Source organism: Euprymna scolopes, chromosome 33 (genome assembly GCF_053919585.1).
Source record: "Euprymna scolopes isolate OS-2025 chromosome 33, ASM5391958v1, whole genome shotgun sequence".
NCBI classification, from domain to species: Eukaryota; Metazoa; Mollusca; class Cephalopoda; order Sepiida; family Sepiolidae; genus Euprymna; species Euprymna scolopes.
This window is the reverse complement of record NC_136514.1, coordinates 79,864,569-79,886,039: the sequence shown is the minus strand read 5'-3', so window position 1 is coordinate 79,886,039 and position 21,471 is coordinate 79,864,569. Positions and strand designations below refer to the sequence as shown.

Here is a 21,471-nt window from a genome sequence, read left to right as displayed (position 1 = left end):
GTAAGCTACATATAAGTGTCAAAAAAAAAAAAATCCTTCCTTAAAGAAAAGTGCACCATTTATCACCCATAAAAAAATAAATTAGTCAACTGTCCTAAAATGCTAGAATGGTCTCGAAATTGTGAATTATTTTACATTAAATTTATGTGAAACTAACCCTCACTCTAAATTCTAAAATTGTTTTTGTTTTGTTTCTATCAAGTCTTCAGTGTGTTCACACATAATTTTCCTTAGCTCTATCATTAGCCCAAAGTCAGAGTGGTAAACTCCCTACCCTCTCATAATTGCACAAAGACCCTCTTAAAACCACACATAATTGTCTTTAGGGGAAAAAAAAGGCAGGATTTATCTCTGATAGAATAAAAAAAATGGTTAACTGCCCTAAAACGCTAGAATGGCTCAAAATGGGGAATCATTTTACATTAAATGCTAAAATAATACTTGTTTATCTTTCATTAAAGTTTTTAAGGTATTCACACGTAATTGCCTACAAAGGTAAAATCGCATATTTTGGAGAGGTGGGCAGATGGGGTGGAAGGTTAACGGAAGGTATTAATCTACAATAATACCAAAGAAATATTGCAATATATTCAATTTTAAACAGTCCTAGATTTTGATTTCAGATATTTGTACATATAATGCGTTACAATTCAGCTTTGAGTTCTTCTTTTCTTTTAATGGATACATGACATTTTTAAGGAATTGCTGCATATTCATGTGTATTTACTGCAGATTATTTGGAAACCATTAATTTTTGGAGATTTTCAGTCGCATATTCTAATTCCTAGCATAAAAATACACTTATATGGTAAATTTCATTGCTTAATCTTTTGTTTTAACAAAAATATAACATTTTTATTGAAAAAGAAGTGTAAAAAATGTGACAACGCATATGGTCTTAAAGATAGAAAAATATCCAAACGTGTGAAGCACAAAAATAGTCATAACTTCCTTAATTTTAATTGGATTTAAAAAATTTAAAAAGATTCTTTCTTAGCTCATCGAGCTCCTTCTATAGATACCAATATTGAAATATTTTAAGCTATTTCAATTTTTTCATGTGTATTGCTACTTATTTTCTCTTTCTCATTATAAGATAATGACTTATGCAAGGAATTTTCTGCTGGCAGAAAGAAAACTCTTTTTTATCCTATTATCCATTTCTCCAATTTCACCTGTAATTAATTTTCGTGTTGTGTTCTTACCTTTTTCAAGAACGATGCCAAGATACCGAAACCCCCTAAACCTCCAGAGAGGCCCCTGATGCCGTACATGCGATACAGCCGCAAGGTAAGTGACTCCTACTACTACAACCATAGTATTCTTTTTTTTTTTTTTTTTTACTAATATTCTTGTTCCAATTTCTTCAGGTCTTTATTTTTTTCTCCTAAGCTGCAATGTTCTCCATTAAATCTCAATGAAAGTATTAAAATCAATCCATTTCCCCATTTTAAAAAAGTCATTAAAAAATGTTTCCTCTTTTAAAAAAAAGTCATTAAAAAATGTTTCCTCATTAAAAAAAAGTCAACTATTTTAATATTTTATTAATTAAAATTTAAAAAAAAATATTCGTTTGGGACTCTTGGAAGCGATGAGAATTTTTTTAAGATAGTTTATACAGCTGTTAAAAAACAGGGAAATCACACACACACACACACACACACATTTATTTGATGTTTTTAAATAAGAACCACAATAAGATCATCCATAAATTTGACAAATTTCTATAATTTATCTGGTGTTACCAGATCAGACTGTCTGACGATCCTGGTTTCTTGACCTAAAATATATTGATGTTATTTTTTATTTTATTTTTTTCCATTCCCTTTGCAAAACTCAATCATGTTCTCTAAAGTCTAAAACAAAAACAATTTTCTTCTTCAAAACAACCATACCATACACTGGATAAATATTTGAAGATATAAAGAACTTGAAGCAGAAAAACTTTCTTTCAAAATTACTGAATTTAACATTAAATAATCCAAAAAGGGTTGATATGCCATAAAACAATTAAACCAGATCTGTAAATGTAACTTTAAATGGGTTAAGACACGTGCATATTTCAATGAGTGATTTTTATTTCCGTGTTTTTTTATTTAAAGAATTTGTACTTAATCATGATCATAGTTAGAATTCTTTCCAAACAAAATAGGAGCAATTGACAGCAAAGTGTTGGTGACTAAAAAGGGCTCTTGTAAAATATCAGAGACTCCAAATGTTACATCTCTTGGCCTGTTATAGGATGGTTTGTGACCTTTCAAAAGTTTACATCAATTTTAAAGGATTGAATAAAAATAATTAAACCAGCTTTATAATTTTTATTTAATCATTGTGTATTAAAAGAGTTAAAGTTTTGGAAGGTATTTAAATACTGTAATTTTATAAATACAGGTCAATATTGGGAATCTGGTTGTCTGAAGATATCAACGACTTGACTTAAATGCACCAAAAATTGATGTTATAGTTTTTTTTTTCCGCCTTTCTCTTTGCAAAACTCAATCATGTTCTGCAATGCAAAAAAAACAACAATTTTACTCTATCAAAACAACCAAACTAAACATCATTTGAAGATATATGGAACTTGAAACTTAGTCTTTTTTCCAAAATAACCGAATTCGGCATTACATAACCTAAAAAAAATCTTGATATACCTTAAAACAACCAAACCAAACTCCATGAATACATATTTGAAAATATAAACAACTTAAAGTATAAAAACCTTTTTATAAAATCACTAGCATTAACTAATCGGAAAAAAGTTGATATGCCAAGAAACAAAAGAGCCAAACCATCTTTTTCCAGGTTATAGCACCTAACATCTGAACAATTTCATTATACCCAAGTTTATTGGGACTTTGGATTAATCTGCAGCATATGTTTTTAGACACTTGTCAAAGATGCTGCAGAGTGGAATAGAACATGTTCAAAAACTTTAGCCACATACTTCTATGAATTTCTACAGCAACTTTATTTTTCTTTTCTTTCTTTGAAACTGATAATTAAAGAAATGAAAATAATTTTTAAGAAATTTTGCAACAGATTTAATTGGAGAACACTTTTTCTATTAAGTTCATAAATTTCCAACAAAAAATTTTTTTTAAATCTTGTATGATGTTATGTTTTCATTTTATATTTTCAATTCCACGGATTTTAATTTTTTTCTTTTACTTTATTTCCTCCTTCTTGTGTGATTCATGTTTTTTTTGTTTGTTTTTATTTGTTTGTTGTTTCTTTAATTTAATATGAATTGCTGGTTTCAAAACTTCCAATCAATGCCTACTTAATTAAAAATGGCAACTTATGTAATTTAAAAAAAATTTTTTTAATGACATGAAATATATTTAATAAAAAAAATCTTGCTGGTTTTATCGATTTAGATACATTTCTTTTAAGTTAACAGGGATGATATGAAATACTGTATTGATCTAAATAGATTTTTTTTTATTGGTTGATTCAAAATGGAAGTGGGGTGAAAAACATTAATTTTATTTTTTAAAGTTATTAATTTTTTTTTCCTTAGCAGTGCCTTGCAATAAACAATAACTTTTATATGAAAGATAAAACAATGAAACTGAAATATTGAATGATCTGCAATTGAAAAATTTCAACGAGATCTGACTTGTGTTTTAGATTGTGGCTTCTTTAGCCAGCTAATACAGTGACTAGCCAGGATTTTTTTTTTTTTTTTTTTTTTATATATATATATATATATTTTTTCCCTTTCTTTTTTTTTTTTTTTTTTTTTTTTTTTATTGATAAATGAAATTTACTAAACCATTGGTTCTCAACCTGGAATCCCAGAACCCACTAGAGCAGGGGTCTCAAACTTGCCACCCATAGAGCCTACACAAGGACTCTTCAATTAAACCATTTACCATAATCAATATTTTATCACCAATATTTACCTCAAATTTTAACAAGTTAACTCCACCCTTTTGCGAGTGCAACATTATATCCAGAGTGACAGACATGTAATTATTCAATTTGAAAGTCTGAGGGGGGGGGGGAGTTCAACCAATGAGCCAAACTTTACGCCATCCCCATTGGTATTAATCCTCACTCTGCCTCTGGTGACGGGTTTCCTGTATCTGACCATTTGTATCAGGTTGGTGCAAAAGTTTTGCCGGTTTAAAATTTCATCTTGAAAATGAAAAACTGCTTTTGGAAATTTTTATTCATAACAATAACGACCTTTGTTCTCTATAACTTTATTTCATCTTTCAATGAGCTTATAAATGCCTCGATGGTAAAATTCATTAGGTTTTGATGTGAAATATGTTTGTAACTCATATTTGATCTTCTTGTGATATTAACCTAAGGCTATCTAAATAGTTTTAGAATCCGAGGGAACTAGGCCAGAAGATGCAGGATAGAGCAAGATTTCTCAACTGATTTCTCCTAGGAGATCTTTTAGTCAGTAATGTTGTGTGAGGACAAGCATTATATCATGATGGAAGATGACCGTTTCTGTTGACTAAAGAAAGTTGTTTTCAGGTCAACATAGATGAAAATATTACAGAAAAATATGAATGATGCCTTATGAAAAAAAAAAAGTTATCAATTAATCATGGTGATATTTTTAAGTAATAAAATAAATTGTAATGGTTTAAAATGCTCCTTCTACAAACCAGCAAAAACTTTTGCACCAATCTGATATTTTTCTCTCTAATCGTAATCTGGGTCCTCTTTACTCTCTTAAGTTTGAGACCCCTGAACTAGAAGGTCACAAAAAAAACAAAAAAACAGGTGACTTATTTTTCTTTTCTTGTATCTTGCATGTATTATATTTACCTGTAACCAAACTAAAACTGATACCTACCTTTTTTTTTTTTTTTTTTTTACAAGTGAGACTAATTCTATGTTTCTTCTTCAAAGACTGTCTGGCTGACACAGTTAGTGATGTACTTGAGGTTCGATGGGTAACAATTGGTCTCAAAGCTCTGTGGAGGAGGGGAAAGGTTGGGAACTGTTGTATTAAATACATTTAATCATAAAAAAAAAAAAAAACACTGTTTCTCTATTTATTTATTTTTTTTTAATTTTTCTAAAAAAAAATTTTTTTAATACACATTTCATTGAGGTCCCCAGAATCATACAGTACTAAGCACCATTTATAAAAAAAACGTCAGAAAACAAGTTCAAAGTTTCATGACTTTGTAATCTGTGAATTTCAGGAACTAAAAGAAATAATCGTTTAGGGTTTGTTTTAAAATGAAGTGTAAAATGTCAACTATCACATCATGTTCATTTCAAAAATGATGACAGTTGTGATGTAATGATGACTAATGTGAGAACGGTGACAATGTAATGTGTTATTGCCTGTAAAAAATAGTAATAAAGTTTAAACAAGTTAAAGAAACAATACAAACAAGTTTTACTGCACTTACATTGCTTCTTAGTCTTTCTGTGCTGATGTTGGTGTCAACATAATCCATGAATGTGTTGCAATCATCAGCGTCATCAGATTCTTTACTGACAGCCGCAGTTGCCTGTGAGGTCGGCGTTTTTTGTTTTTTTTTCCATGTCTCGATGAAGAGCTTTTTGTTAATCTAGAACAACATGAAGATAAGAGGCGTGTGCAGCGGGTACAAAGATGAGCAGCGTCTACCCTAGTAAGTTTGTCTTTTTTCAATAACGATTGCCGTGATAAACATTGGATTTTGACAATGTTGTCAGATGTATTCTGTACTTTCGACCTGAGTTCTGAGTAGAGGAAAATTTGGAGAATGCAGTGATATACATCTCGTTTTCCCTATATATGCTGCTTGGTACTGTATAATTTTTAGAGCCTCAATCATTCTTAGACCGTATGTGATTATTATTATCTAGATGCATTTGCTGAGGACAATTGCCACCTCTTAACTTGGTTAGCCACTGTGAAGTCTGGCTATTGACTCCTACCTTGAATACTGGTCAGCTCACACCCAACATAAAAAAAAATGAAATCTCCTCTTCCTCCTCCCTTGTAGACAGAATATGTAACCATGGCAATGAATTAATTTCCATTCCCCCTCCCCAACTCCCTTTTTTTTTTTAATTGACTTTGGGGTGGGTTGAACTGCCTTTCATCGAGCGCATTTGGTAAACAATGCTGCGCTATCACTTCATCCTGACCCTCTGAAAAACAAAAAATCCCCCAACCTTCTTTGGTAATTCAGCAGATAAACTTGATGTTAAATGCAATATTCAGGTATGGGACTCGGTAAAGGGCGCCAACCCAGACCTAAAATTATGCGAAATTGGTAAAATCATTGGACAGATGTGGCGGGAATTGTCTGAGAAAGAGAAACAGGAATATATGGAAGAATACGAGGCCGAGAAGGTAATGTTTTTAAATTTGCATACAGCTACTACTACTACTATTACCACCACTACTACTAAGCAAATTAACTGATTGCTGTATATTAAAAAACTGTTTTGCTTTCTTATTTAGAGCTGTATCACCTCCATTTTTCTCTTTAAACACTTCAACCCACCCTTACTCTCCTCCTCCCTCCCCTTTTTTTCCGGCACAATTCAACTTTCTCGATTCAAAATGGTATTTTTTTTTTTTTTTTTCTAGATTAGTGATTCATCCAAGAAATATAAAGTGAAGTCAGTTTCTTCATCTTTTTGTTGTTGATTGCTATTTTCCTACAGATTCAATATTTGATTCTGGTTAGCTATTTATTTATTTATTTTTTTAATTTGTGGATCATTACAGCATGTTGTTACAAAGAGTAAAGTGTAATATGATTTAATTCCTTTCAGAAAATACTTTGTCCGGATCAGAATTATTTTCAAATGGTCATCATCTTTAAAAAAAAAGTGATGTAACTCTGTATTCGTCTATACAAAGCTATTTTGATTGAAGTCAAAAATATTTTGCATTAAAAATAAAAACTGCAGAGATAATCCCCACGCACACAAGAATACCTATACGATTATATATATATATATATATATATATATATATATATATATATATATATATACACGTAACTTTGTCTGTGTGAGGAACAGTTTCTAACAAACTACTGTCAATTTTTGGGTCTACAGACTTGAAACTTGATATGTAGAGGATTTGGATTTGTAGAACAAATTTAATTTGGTTTTTAGCCAGTAAAAATAGTAAGGAGTCAAAATTGACAAAAATTTGGAACTTGGTTGGTGTAAGTCGATTAAATGTTTTTGATTTTAGCTAATGGCATCCAAGTAATTTTTTTTTTTTTTTTTAAATCACTACTGTATATTGGGTACAATATAATAATCAATAAAGTATTAGCGCCATAATAATATGCAGTCTGCATAAATTAAAATATTTAAGCATATTTTATGACCAGGCGACTTTTTTTTTTTTTTTACATAGGCATCACCACATTATCAAGGCCAAGAGGCCACTCAAGGATAAGGGTTAAAGAGTGTACAGTAGAAATTGGACAATATAGTAATCATTAGTAATGAAAATTTGGTAAATTTGATAACGGCTCATCAAGAACTTATTTACGTTAGACTTGAAGACAACCATATTGTAGTCAGCTGGAAAGCAGGAAAACGGAAGACAATTCCACAGGCGTGCAGTTCTAAGAAAGAAGCTTTGTTCATGGAATCTACGTTTAGGTTTAGGCACAGATAAAGAGTGGGGGGAATTATTGATAGTGTTTACAGCTAGACGAGTGTTTCTTGTGAAAGTTTGGCGAGGGGGGACCATAGATTGAAGCTCAGTCGAACACTTTCCATGAAAATAACGATACATCAGAGACAAACTCGCAACATCTCTTCTGTGAGATAGAGGTTGCAAGGAGGAGAAAAGGACATCTCCTACGAGGCTACGAAGTCTATTTTGAACTCTATCAAGGCAGGACAAGTCCTTTCTAGCAGCTCCTGCCCAGATGTGGCAACAGTATTCCATCCTTGGGCGTACCTGGCTCTTGGTAGTATAAAGATATTTTCCAATGAAAAAACACAAGTCCTTATAAAAAAAGTAAAAAAAAAATAAGATCTTTTATCGCAAAGAATTATAATCGTTTCATTAATTGTTCATACAGATAAAACCTTGAGTTTTATCAACAAAAGTCATCAAATTTAAAGAATATATATATATATATATATATATATATAAGACGGTGTTTCTTGCTTGTATAAAACTAGATAAATACTGATTGAACTAATTTATTTATCAAATATTTACTGAAATTTAAAAAAAAAAGCATTGCTATATTTGAACATTTTTTCTAAGTTCTCCACCTAAACAATGCCAGGTAGATACAGCTAATCTGTAATATAAATATGATGTTTATAGAGTAGTTAATGCAATTGAAAATCTACACATTTTCTGAACTTAAAAAAAAAAAAAAAGCAATAAAATTTCAGTTGTAAGGGAGACAATTTGTTATTCTTTAAAAAGTCATTCTCCTGTTGCTGATTTTAAAATGTTTCCATATTACCAGTTGTTCTAGCAGGACTAAATCATCATTTTAGTAAACTGTAGTGAAGTACATTATAGCGGTATAAATAGCATGGTTCAACAATAACAAATGAAAATTAAAATCAGTTTGGTATGTCAACTTAAATGCAATTAAGGTGTTGGATGTCTGGCATTCGATAGTTGCACACAAGCAGATCGATTCCATGTAAGGAATGTGAGGTTTTTCACCATTGTCTATTGGAATGCATAATTGACCAGAAATAGCAGTCAAAGGATTAGAACAATAAACAATGGGAAATAGTAAACATTCCAGGATGAGAGAATGTTTATATAAATCTACACAACAGAAAGGGAGCAACAGTTGGTCACAGAGCGAAGTCAAGCTGACATATGTTCTTCACTGCCAAACATCCGCACCACACCCCCGCCACGATGTCAACTGATGTCAACACTCAGCATAACTAAAGCAAAAAGTTTTATCAGTGTGGAATAAACAAAATATTTTTATAGATCAGCTGTGTTGTGTTTTATTCACTGTGTATATATATTAGACCAGTAACAAAGTCTATTTAGAAATCATATAGACTGAAAAGAACATTGAACAACCGGTTGCAGCGAATATATAACACAAGTCCAACTTTTAAAATCTCATAAGTTTATGTTTGATTATGGGATGGGTGAAGGAGTATATAGGGATCCTCATTTATTCATGAGTAATGGTAGGAGTACATGCTAGTACGATTATATGTATAGATGTAATGATGGTCTCCATTTAGCATAAAAATTGGTGCTACCAGGTCAGGCTTTCGGAAGATATTGGCTTTGTGGCTTAACTGCACCAAACATTGATATTATTTTTTTTTTCACTTTCCCTTTGCAAAATTCAATCATGTTCTGCAATGTTAAAAACAAAACAATTTTTCTCTACAAAACAACTGAAGTAAACACCATGAACTATTTTTTTTTTTTTTTTTCTCCCAAATTACCGACTTCGGCATTAAATAACTCAAAAAACAAAACAATCAAATCATTTAGCATAAAAGCAATACTGAAATTGAATCGATTACTCTCAGTTTTCAGTATTGTAAAAAACAAAAAAAGCTAAAACAAGCAAATCGTTTCATTTAAATACAATATAATTTCTCCCATTTTAGTATCGGGTTCGGTTGCCAACCACTGAAGTTCCCATTTTGAATCTCGTTTTATAGAGCCACATTCATTTGGACATGGTAAAACGCCTTATCTTTTTTCTATTCTTTTTCATCCCAAACAAAACGTATTGCCACTATTTGGAATTGTGTCTAACAGTAGATTGTGGTGAGTTGAGTAGCGAGATATCTGTTCACATTACCTTTAAACTTCTACATGTCAGAATAGTTAGGGAAGCAGGAAAAAGGGAGGAAATTCCAAAGTCTGGCAATCTAAAGGAAGAAACTATTATCGTAGAATCTTTCCAGCATCTAAGGAGCTCAACTGTGAAGGGGTGCAATTTTGCTGCTTGTTGGCTGGTCAGGAGTATGTACATGAAGGGGGAACAAGTTCTGTGAGTTAATAAGCACATTCCATTAAAGTACTTATTAAGCAGACACAGGGATGCAACATTGCTGTGGTGGGACAGAGGTTGGTGCTTGACCGATAATGCTGGAAACTCTTTTGACCATTGTCTAAGAGAGAAAGAGACTAGCGGTAGAAATACCAGCCCAGATGTGGCAACAATACTTACTCCATACATGAGTGAATGGTGGTTTTGTAGAGATATAGGATACTCTCAAGTGTGAGTAATTTTCTAGCATGTTAAAGAGAGCCCACATTTTTTACAGCAGTCTTGACAATGTGTTCAGTGTATTTGTTCTACTTTATGTTACCTATGAATTTTGGGCCGAGGAGTTTGAACAATGAGCTCTCAAACAGGGTACTAGTTGTCAGGACAATCGATGGTTGAGAATGATTCTTGTAATTGTTTAAATGAAAAAGGTTAGTTTCCATAGCATCAAATGTTACCATCCATTAACAACTCCATTCCACTACAGACTGTGTTTATTTGAAAAGGAAAGTAAACATTTGATATTCAAATTTTTTTAAATGGATTCAGAATGTGCTATTTTGCTTAAATAACATAAGACGTGAAAAATTTTCTATTAAAGATCTTGCTCTTATTCTGACTCTGACATTACAAATTAACCTCTTCTTCCGCTGGTAGATAAGGCTGTCTGAAAATACCAGCATTTTGGTTTTTTAGTAAATAAGTCAGGCATTTAAATTTTTCCCAATAGTTTGAAAAAAAGGCATAGATTAAAATGTGAGGCTTGTTTATTAACAATAAAAAATGCATTCTGGTTGATTAAAGCAATTACCAAGGTTCCTTGAAAATGAATTTGGAATTTTTTTACATTCAGTAATTTTATAAATAGTGATTAACAAGAATTAGTAATTTTATATATAGTGATTAACAAGAATTAGTAATGATTTTATAAAAAGTTCATTAAATTATTTAATCACTATTATTTTCTATACATTGCGTTTAAAACATTTTTTTGTATATATTGCATTTTTATTAGATTTTTTGTACACATTGCGTTTTATTAGATTTTTTGTATACATGGCGTTTTTATTAGATTTTTTTTGTATACATTGCGTTTTTATTAGATTTTTTTGTATACATTGCGTTTTATTAGATTTTTTTGTATACATGGCGTTTTTATTAGATTTTTTTTTGTATACATTGCGTTTTTATTAGATTTTTTTTGTATACATTGCGTTTTTAATAGATTTTTTTGTATACATTGCGTTTTATTAGATTTTTTTGTATACATGGCGTTTTTATTAGATTTTTTTTGTATACATTGCGTTTTTATTAGATTTTTTTTGTATACATTGCGTTTTTATTAGATTTTTTTGTATACATGGCGTTTTTATTAGATTTTTTTTTGTATACATTGCGTTTTTATTAGATTTTTTTGTATACATTGCGTTTTATTAGATTTTTTTGTATACATTGCGTTTTTATTAGATTTTTTTGTATACATTGCGTTTTTATTAGATTTTTTGTATACATTGCGTTTTTAATAGATTTTTTTGTATACATTGCGTTTTATTAGATTTTTTTGTATACATGGCGTTTTTATTAGATTTTTTTGTATACATTGCGTTTTTATTAGATTTTTTTGTATACATTGCGTTTTTATTAGATTTTTTTGTATACATTGCGTTTTTATTAGATTTTTTTGTATACATTGCGTTTTTATTAGATTTTTTTTGTATACATTGCGTTTTTATTAGATTTTTTTTGTATACATTGCGTTTTTATTAGATTTTTTTTTGTATACATTGCGTTTTTATTAGATTTTTTTGTATACATTGCGTTTTATTAGATTTTTTTGTATACATTGCGTTTTTATTAGATTTTTTTTTGTATACATTGCGTTTTTATTAGATTTTTTTGGTATACATTGCGTTTTTATTAGATTTTTTTGTATACATTGCGTTTTTATTAGATTTTTTTGTATACATTGCGTTTTTATTAGATTTTTTTTATATATTCCGTTTTTATTAGATTTTTTTATATATTCCGTTTTTATTAGATTTTTTTTATACATTGCGTTTTTATTAGATTTTTTTGTATACATTCCGTTTTTATTAGATTTTTTTGTATACATTGCGTTTTTATTAGATTTTTTTGGTATACATTGCGTTTTTATTAGATTTTTTTTGTATACATTGCGTTTTTATTAGATTTTTTGTATATATTCCGTTTTTATTAGATTTTTTGTATATATTCCGTTTTTATTAGATTTTTTTTATATATTCCGTTTTTATTAGATTTTTTTGTATACATTGCGTTTTTATTAGATTTTTTTGTATACATTGCATTTTTATTAGATTTTTTTATATACTCCGTTTTTATTAGATTTTTTTTATATATTCCGTTTTTATTAGATTTTTTATATACATTCCGTTTTTATTAGATTTTTTTTACATATTCCGTTTTTATTAGATTTTTTTTATATATTCCGTTTTTATTAGATTTTTTTTATATATTCCGTTTTTATTAGATTTTTTTGTACACATTGCGTTTTTATTAGATTTTTTTTGTATACATTGCGTTTTTATTAGATTTTTCTGTATACATTGCGTTTTTATTAGATTTTTTTTGTATACATTGCGTTTTTATTAGATTTTTTTTGTATACATTGCGTTTTTATTAGATTTTTTTGTATACATTGCGTTTTATTACATTTTTTTGTATACATGGCGTTTTATTAGATTTTTTTTTGTATACATTGCGTTTTTATTAGATTTTTTTGTATACATTGCGTTTTTATTAGATTTTTTTGTATACATTGCGTTTTATTAGATTTTTTTGTATACATTGCGTTTTATTAGATTTTTCTGTATACATTGCGTTTTTATTAGATTTTTTTTGTATACATTGCGTTTTTATTAGATTTTTTTTTTGTATACATTGCGTTTTTATTAGATTTTTTTTGTATACATTGCGTTTTTATTAGATTTTTTTGTATACATTGCGTTTTATTAGATTTTTTTGTATACATTCCGTTTTTATTAGATTTTTTTTTGTATACATTGCGTTTTTATTAGATTTTTTTGTATACATTGCGTTTTTATTAGATTTTTTTTATATATTCCGTTTTTATTAGATTTTTTTATATATTCCGTTTTTATTAGATTTTTTTTATACATTGCGTTTTTATTAGATTTTTTGTATACATTGCGTTTTTATTAGATTTTTTTGTATACATTGCGTTTTTATTAGATTTTTTTTATATAAATTCCGTTTTTATTAGATTTTTTTTATATATTCCGTTTTTATTAGATTTTTTTTATATATTCCGTTTTTATTAGATTTTTTTTATATATTCCGTTTTTATTAGATTTTTTTATATATTCCGTTTTTATTAGATTTTTTTTGTATACATTACGTTTTTATTAGATTTTTTTGTATACATTCCGTTTTTATTAGATTTTTTTTACATATTCCGTTTTTATTAGATTTTTTTTATATATTCCGTTTTTATTACATTTTTTTTGTATACATTGCGTTTTTATTAGATGTTTTTTATACATTGCGTTTTTATTAGATTTTTTTTGTATACATTGCGTTTTTATTAGATTTTTTTTATATACATTGCGTTTTTATTAGATTTTTTGGTATACATTGCGTTTTTATTAGATTTTTTTTGTATACATTGCGTTTTTATTAGATTTTTTTTGTATACATTGCGTTTTTATGAGATTTTTTTTTATACATTCCGTTTTTATTAGATTTTTTTTATATATTCCGTTTTTATTAGATTTTTTTATATACATTCCGTTTTTATTAGATTTTTTTTATATATTCCGTTTTTATTAGATTTTTTTTATATATTCCGTTTTTATTAGATTTTTTTTTATATCTTCCGTTTTTATTAGATTTTTTTGTATACATTGCGTTTTTATTAGATTTTTTTTATATATTCCGTTTTTATTAGATTTTTTTTATACATTCCGTTTTTATCAGATTTTTTTTATATATTCCGTTTTTATTAGATTTTTTATATACATTCCGTTTTTATTAGATTTTTTTTATATATTCCGTTTTTATTAGATTTTTTTTATATATTCCGTTTATATTAGATTTTTTTTATATATTCCGTTTTTATTAGATTTTTTTATATACATTCCGTTTTTATTAGATTTTTTTTATATATTCCGTTTTTATTAGATTTTTTTATATATTCCGTTTTTATTAGATTTTTTTTATACATTGCGTTTTTATTAGATTTTTATATATACATTCCGTTTTTATTAGATTTTTTTTTGTATACATTGCGTTTTTATTAGATTTTTTTTATATATTCCGTTTTTATTAGATTTTTTTGTATACATTGCGTTTTTATTAGATTTTTTTGTATACATTGCGTTTTTATTAGATTTTTTTGTATACATTGCGTTTTTATTAGATTTTTTTGTATACATTGCGTTTTTATTAGATTTTTTGTATACATTGCGTTTTATTAGATTTTTTTGTATACATTCTGTTTTTATTAGATTTTTTTTGTATATATTGCGTTTTTATTAAATTTTTTGTATATATTGTGTTTTTATTAGCATTTCTTGTACACCCTTAATGTCTTAGCTTTTTTTGGACACATTAATTTTTTTCAGTTATTTTCAGTACACATTACTTATTTTTAGCTTTGTTTGTAGACCTTAATTTTGTAGTTATTGTCGATATACATTGTTTTTTAGAGCTTATTTTTTTACTGAATAATTTATTTTAAATACAGCAAATCAATTTTTTTATTCAAATGCTGAATTTTTTAAAACTATTTTTGCTTAGGTGATTATTTTTGGTTCTATTTATTTGTAGAAAAAATATACTTAAAATTTAATAATCTTTTGTTAATTAAAAAATATTTTTCTGAAAAATGTATGAATTTTGAATTTGAAATCTTGACGGTTGTTATGTGCCCTTTTTTTTTTTTTTTTTTTTTTTTTTTTTTTGTGAATCCCAGTTAATGAGGAGGAGGAGGGAGGGTTGAGGAGTTTCCCTAACCGCTTGCAAACTCTAACAGTATCATCATCATACTCTCCAACTGATAAGAACTAACACTTTGTAGAACACTAACCGAACTATCCAATCTACAACTTTGCATGTAACGTTTGATTTTTCTTTTTTCTTCAGATTATTTTATTACACTATTAGATTTCTTGTGTTTCTTGTGGCCAAACTCATAAAAATCATCATTGTACGTTTGAATGAAATCGCTTAAGAAAATGAAATTCATGTCCGTTCTCCAACCACTCACTCCACTAGCACATTCATTCTTTATGTGTGACAATGTATATGTATCCACAGACACGTGTTTCATCATTTCTGTGACTCCCCAGTGTGGTTAGGACTAGCAAAATTCAAAAACCGGGATCCCCTCAGTGGTTTGCATCTGATGCTATACTAACTAAGCTGAAAAAATTATATATAAATGGAGCTATTCATTTTTTTTTTTTTTTTTTTTTATTGATAATATAGATATCTCTCTGAGATATATATATATATATATATATATATATATATATATATATATATATATATTTGTTTGGACAATTAATCAAAATTGGAACTTTTTGGGGTATTGGAATCGGAAAAATTTGTACATATTTTCCGATGCCAAAAACGATTCTTTTAATTATCTTTTTTGACTTTGTTTTACTGGTAATAATAATAAAATAATAAATATTTATTGATTTTAAATGATCAGTGAAGCTAAAATCATTCTCAGTAAGTGTATTTTTACGTTTGAGAAAATATGTGCACATTTAACATGTATTTTTATGGTAATCGGGGGGAAAAATAGCAAACTTTATAGTTGAATATTCAAAGATTTATAAAGAATTGGAATCGGAGAAAAATATTGAAATCGTTCCATCACATATATATATATATACATACACACATCGAAACTGTGATTATACATTGACAATGGCAGTATCAGAAGATATAAGAATACATCTCTGTCAGCAAGTCTGATGGTGAATTGTTAGACAGGGCTCTACGAATAAATTTATCTTTAGTTGACCTTTAACAACTAAATATTTTCGTTTACTAGCCAAATATAAAGGTTACCAGCCAAACCCACATGATTTTTAGAATATGACATCTTTGTTCTGTGACGAGTTTGTACATCATAAAGATTTTTCTGTATATTTTTAAATAAGTGTAATTCTAAATGAGCAAGAAATTTTATGTTGATACTTGAAGGTATAAACATTCTGTTTTCTTCAAATGTTTTTTAAACAGCCTTCGTTAAAAAAAGAGTATATTGTTCTATTTAATTTTTATTGATAAATAATTTAACTTTGTTCGTTTTATTAAAAAAAAAAAGTTGAAAAGATAATTTTCACTCAGTAGTGAGCTTTGGAAGATTGTCGGTGAAATAAATATAATCTCCAAAAGATAAGCATTCCATTATTTCTAGTCACCACTTTGAAAAACCACCCGCAAATGTAACTCTTTCACTTGCAATGTAGAGCCCTGTTAGAAATGTGGAACTCTTCACACAAGTTATATTAAAAAATAAAAATGAAAAAATAAATACAATGTCTGACCGATCAGGAATGTGTGTGTGTGTGCGTATATATATATATATATATATATATATATATATATACATATATATACACACACACACACACACACATCTGGTGAGAACTGGTGTGTCAATGTGATTATGCTAAAGTTAAGCAACAATGAGCCTGACCAGTACCAGATGAGTGACCATTTGGGAAGGCTAGATGCTGTATGTACCGTGCCAAGATGTAGAAATTTCCATGTTGGTATGTGGGAGCGCCTTTGATTTACTGGGAGAGATGTACCTCCAGTCTTCGTTAAGATATGCATCTAAGAGAGTGAAAACTCTGATGTAAAAATAAAAAAATTAAAAATGAAAAAAACTTAGGTCTACTGTATACTCTGTCTTGTGGTAGCCATTGCACCGACAAAGATTAGTAGTAATACGAGAAAGTGTGGTTGGTTCTGCACAAAACCTTCACCACTATAAACAAATCATTTGTGTGAAAAAGAAATATTTCTTTTTGAGTATCCTGTCGAACAATTCTTGTAAATTATAATTTACAGTCTTTAATTGTATTCTTTTATGATCAGTTCGATTTTCTATTTTGCTTGTATTGAGCTTTTTATTTGGTTGGGATTACTATATTAATGTCTATATTTTCTCTTTAAGTTTACAGAAGCTTTTGGCTTGTAAACTTAAGTTTTACTTCTTAATTTTATATATATATATATATATATATACTAGTAAAAGTACCCGTCGTTGACTGGGTTCAAAAACAGCCTACAGAAAATGGACTCTGATTTATGAAAGTATGATAGGTTATGAAAAGGAAGGGTTGTAAAGAGATAGCTTCGAATTTGAGGGTATCAAAATCAAAGCAAAATATGATGAAAGTAAAAATAAAATAGATAAACCCCATAATTTATTATACCATACCTGTTCACACTGAAACATTTATCACAATATTCTGTGGATTAAAAAACCTTGTTAAACTTTGTGACATATTTCCATTCTATGGAGGTTAGGCGCGAACGAACATCCCTTAATTTTATTATACCATATTTCTTCAAACTGAAACATAATTATCAAAGTATGCTTATGCAGATAGATATGAAAAGTCTTTATTAAAGTTTGTGCCTATTTCCATTCTATGGAGGCCAGGTGCGAACGCAGACCCCACAATTTTATTATACCATCCCTATTTAAGTTAAAACATACTTATCAAAGTATTATGTACATCTACATCAAAAACACTTGTAAACGTTTTAATTTTTAAATTTTTTATTTCCATACTTTGTGGACCAGGCGCATACGCAGGCCCCACAAGTTTAATGAATCATCATTATGCCAGATCAAACATACCCATTCCTGTGTCTCAATACATCTTCTATCATTATATGTAATCAGTTTTCTATAATAGTCAACCATATAGGAGCCTATTCGTGACCAGACACATACACACAGACGATCAGCTTTATATTATAGATATATATATATCAAACATTGTTAAAAATAAATGAAAGCTTCTGCTTAATTATAATTTTATCCTATCAGTCTTCGATTTAAGACAGATCATAGTCGATAACATGTAAATAGCACGTTGTGAACCCAATTTAAAAATGTTAAAAACTACTCAAAGCCATCTACATCAAACGCAACAACAATAATAATATTGCCTATGAGTAATATTTTAAAATGCTTAGCATAATACAACTTTATGAGTAATATTTTAAAATGCTTAGCATAATACAACTTTATCCTGTGACGTTAATTTTGGCATCACCGAATTTAGATTAACATCTCTCCTGGAATAGTTAGAAAACGTTCTCTCGGTCTCTGACTTCATGCTCCTGTTTCACAGCTACATTTTGAAACTCTCTTCGTTTCTCCAGCTTTTTTTCTTCATTTGATGATTCAACAAAGAATCGAAAACGTTCATGAGACACATATATATAACTTATGTTAATTATTTTGAATTTAAAACAAATAGATCATAAGAAAAATCGAAAAAATTAAGAAAGATGTAATCAAGCCGAAACTTGTCTTTTTTATTTTTATCAATGTTTGGTTAAGTGAAAAAAACAAAACAATCAATCACCCTCGATGGGGAAGTCCTTGAAGAGGTTGATCGTTTTAAATACCTTGGCTCTATCATCATCAGTACAGGTCAAAAATAAAAGGAGGATATCAACAATCACATCAATGAATCAGTTTCTACTTTAAATTGAAAAATGTGGAAACAAAAATTGGCAAATTATCACGGCATTCTGAGCAATATATATGTTAGTCTGGACTCAAAAATCAAAACGTTTTAGAGACTCTGTATTGTAATCAGAAAAATCTGTTGCTATTTTTCGATGCAAAAAAAAAAAAAACTTTTATTTTTTTTATTTTTCTTTAAAAAATAAAAAAATAAGAGTTTTTTTTTTTTTTTTTTTTTCTTCTTCAAAATTTCAATTGCTGGTACTGATAATAAAATAAATATTTATATATTTATTGATTTTAAACTACCGGTAATAGTATCTGAATGAGTAAAAAAAATGTTGGAATCTTCCCTTTACTAATATTTTTATTGCTCTTTATTATTTAGTGAATGATGTCCTTCGTTTGTTTTGGTTTAAAATCTTCTAAAAGTTCAGATCAATTGATATTTCCATGAAATAAGTATTAATGACAGAAAAACTTTGCTCCCCCACTCCCACAAAAAGGGCAAAAAAATGTCTCTAATTGGGCAAAAAAAATTTTTTTTTTTTTTTTTTTTTTTTTTTTTTTTTGCTCAAATATCTTTCAAAAAAAAAAATTACTTAGTTTTTCCGTAAATCCAACAAAAATAGCAATTGATGCTTGTTTGTTATTCAAGAAATATTTATCAAAGGGAGAGATCACTTTTTCTTTGGGGGGGGGGGATTTGTGTCCTCAAGACGGATACTTGAATAAATGTAATATGAAACAACAATCTCACAGCATTGGACTTAACATCGCATTATTCAATTAGGCGATTGGTGGGGTAGGGGGTTTCAAAATCATAGAGAGAGAGAGCGAGGTGTTTAAGAAAAAAAAAAGTGGTAGTAAGTAGGCAGGCTCGAACCCTCAATGCGAAGAAGGAAAAAAAAAAAAAAGCGACGTCTTAGTCAATGTCTCCATTGTGCAACCGAAAGTCGAGAGCGTCCAAATTAAGCATAGTCGATTGAAAAGAAAAGATGACTTGCGAAAATGGCAACGCAAAACCGACCCCTTCTTGTAGAAAAACCGCCCAGTTGAGAGTTAAGGAATTAATATTTTTGGCCCATTTTTCGATATTTGTCGTCTGAAGGATCATAGTTCAAAACGATACCGTTTGGTCATGTTCCGATGCGTCTGTCAGGAGTTTTGGGCAGACATACAAACACACACACATTTTGCCTTTTATATATTAGACTAACGGGGATACCCGGTGTTGCCCGGGTGTGTGTAAGTGGTATAGTAAGGAACTGGGGGGCAGGGTAAAAAGTGATAGAAGCAGGGTGGGAGGAATTAAAACAACAGTAGGCAGAGGTGTTTAAAAAAAAAAAAAAAAAAAGTGATAGTAGACAGGCAAGCTTGAATCCGTAACACGAAGGAGGAAAAAAAAAAGAGACCCGACCTCTTAGTCGATGTCTTCATCGCGTGACCAGAAGTCAAGAGTGTTAAAATTAAGTGAAGTCAATCTAATGGTGACGATGACTTGCTAAAATGTCGACGAAAAAAGCTACCCCTCCTTGTACAAAACTGTCCAGTTTAGGGTGAAGGAATTAATGTTCTTGGCCAATTTTTCGATATTTGTCGTCCGAAACGTCCAGGTTCAAAATGATACCAATCTCGTCAGGATCCGTCACCTCTGTCAAAAGTTTTTGTGAGACACACACGCACTTTTCCCTTTATATATATACTAGCGGGGGTACCCAGCATTGCCCGGGTGTTTGGAGGTGTGTGTGCTGTTAAATAAAAAAGAAACCGGAAGTTGGTAGGATCGAACCCGAAGCCCTATAAGCGAAGTAAAAAAAGAAAACAACGTTAAAACTTAAGCGGGGGTGGGGGGTAATCAAAACATCGAAGAAAAAAAACACAAAAATAAACTAACATAAGGCAAACGAACGATGTTAAATGTAAAAATCGAAAAAACAAAAAAGAAATGGCTTAAATAAGCATGTTTTGATATTAAAATTTAAAAAATCAGTGGGTACCCGGGTGTTTTTGGGTGTGTGGTCAGGGGTGGTTAAGCGAAGTAAAAAAAATAAAACAGAAAAATGAACGTTACATGAAAAATGGCTTAAATAACACTGGTTCAATATTTAAATTTAAAAAATCGAAAAAAAAAAAAAAGACATCTCACACTACGATTCGAACCCAAAACGTTTAGATAATGAACCAACACGCTAACCAACTGAGCTAACACGACGTACATGAGATTTAGTCAGTTTTTCAACTATTTAAAGTAAATCAGGTCATGACGTCATCTGGCACATGCGTAGAACCGGTCGTCGTCACGACAGGACCATTTTTATCAGACTTCAAGAATCTGTGCAGAATTTCAAATAGAACTCTTTATTTATTCCACAGGGCTAGTATGTTCTCGTTCTGTCAGCCATGATTGGATAGAAGTCCTTATTAATTTGCAGTTGAATTTTTAGAATGGCTCACAGTGAGTATTAAGTCTTCAACCTTCAGAAGAGTAATTTTGCGACTGAATTTTACCAAGTACTTTATCCATTACACCATGGATCCTTGCGGACAGCGAAGGTTGAAGGATACATCGACTGAAATGTGAAAATAACACTCAAGATGAAAACAGTAGTCCAAATAATAGGAATTTACTGAAATATCGGAAATCGTTGCTTCTGTAAATGATTTTCCTGAAAGCCTGTCAACTTTTCTTCATTATCAATTGGGTATAACATTTTAAAAAAAAAATTTTTTTTTTTTTTTTTTTTTTTTACTTTTTTCTTTTTTTTTTTTTTTTAATAAAAATTTATG

At 29.1% G+C, this 21,471-nt stretch overlaps 1 protein-coding gene across 12 annotated transcripts in view; it reads left to right on the top strand.

The window, feature by feature from the left end:
• The window catches only part of LOC145258321 (uncharacterized), a 142,535-nt gene that overhangs the window by 49,828 nt on the left and 71,236 nt on the right, over positions 1-21,471 (top strand). For 6 of the 12 annotated variants that reach the window (XM_080116411.1, XM_080116406.1, XM_080116405.1 and 3 more), the window contains 2 exons: positions 1,216-1,290; positions 6,191-6,322. In XM_080116411.1, the coding sequence (XP_079972537.1) occupies positions 1,216-1,290; positions 6,191-6,322 (207 nt within the window). The remainder of the gene's footprint in view (positions 1-1,215; positions 1,291-6,190; positions 6,323-21,471) is intronic. The other 6 variants (XM_080116413.1, XM_080116410.1, XM_080116414.1 and 3 more) reach the window with 1 other exon arrangement.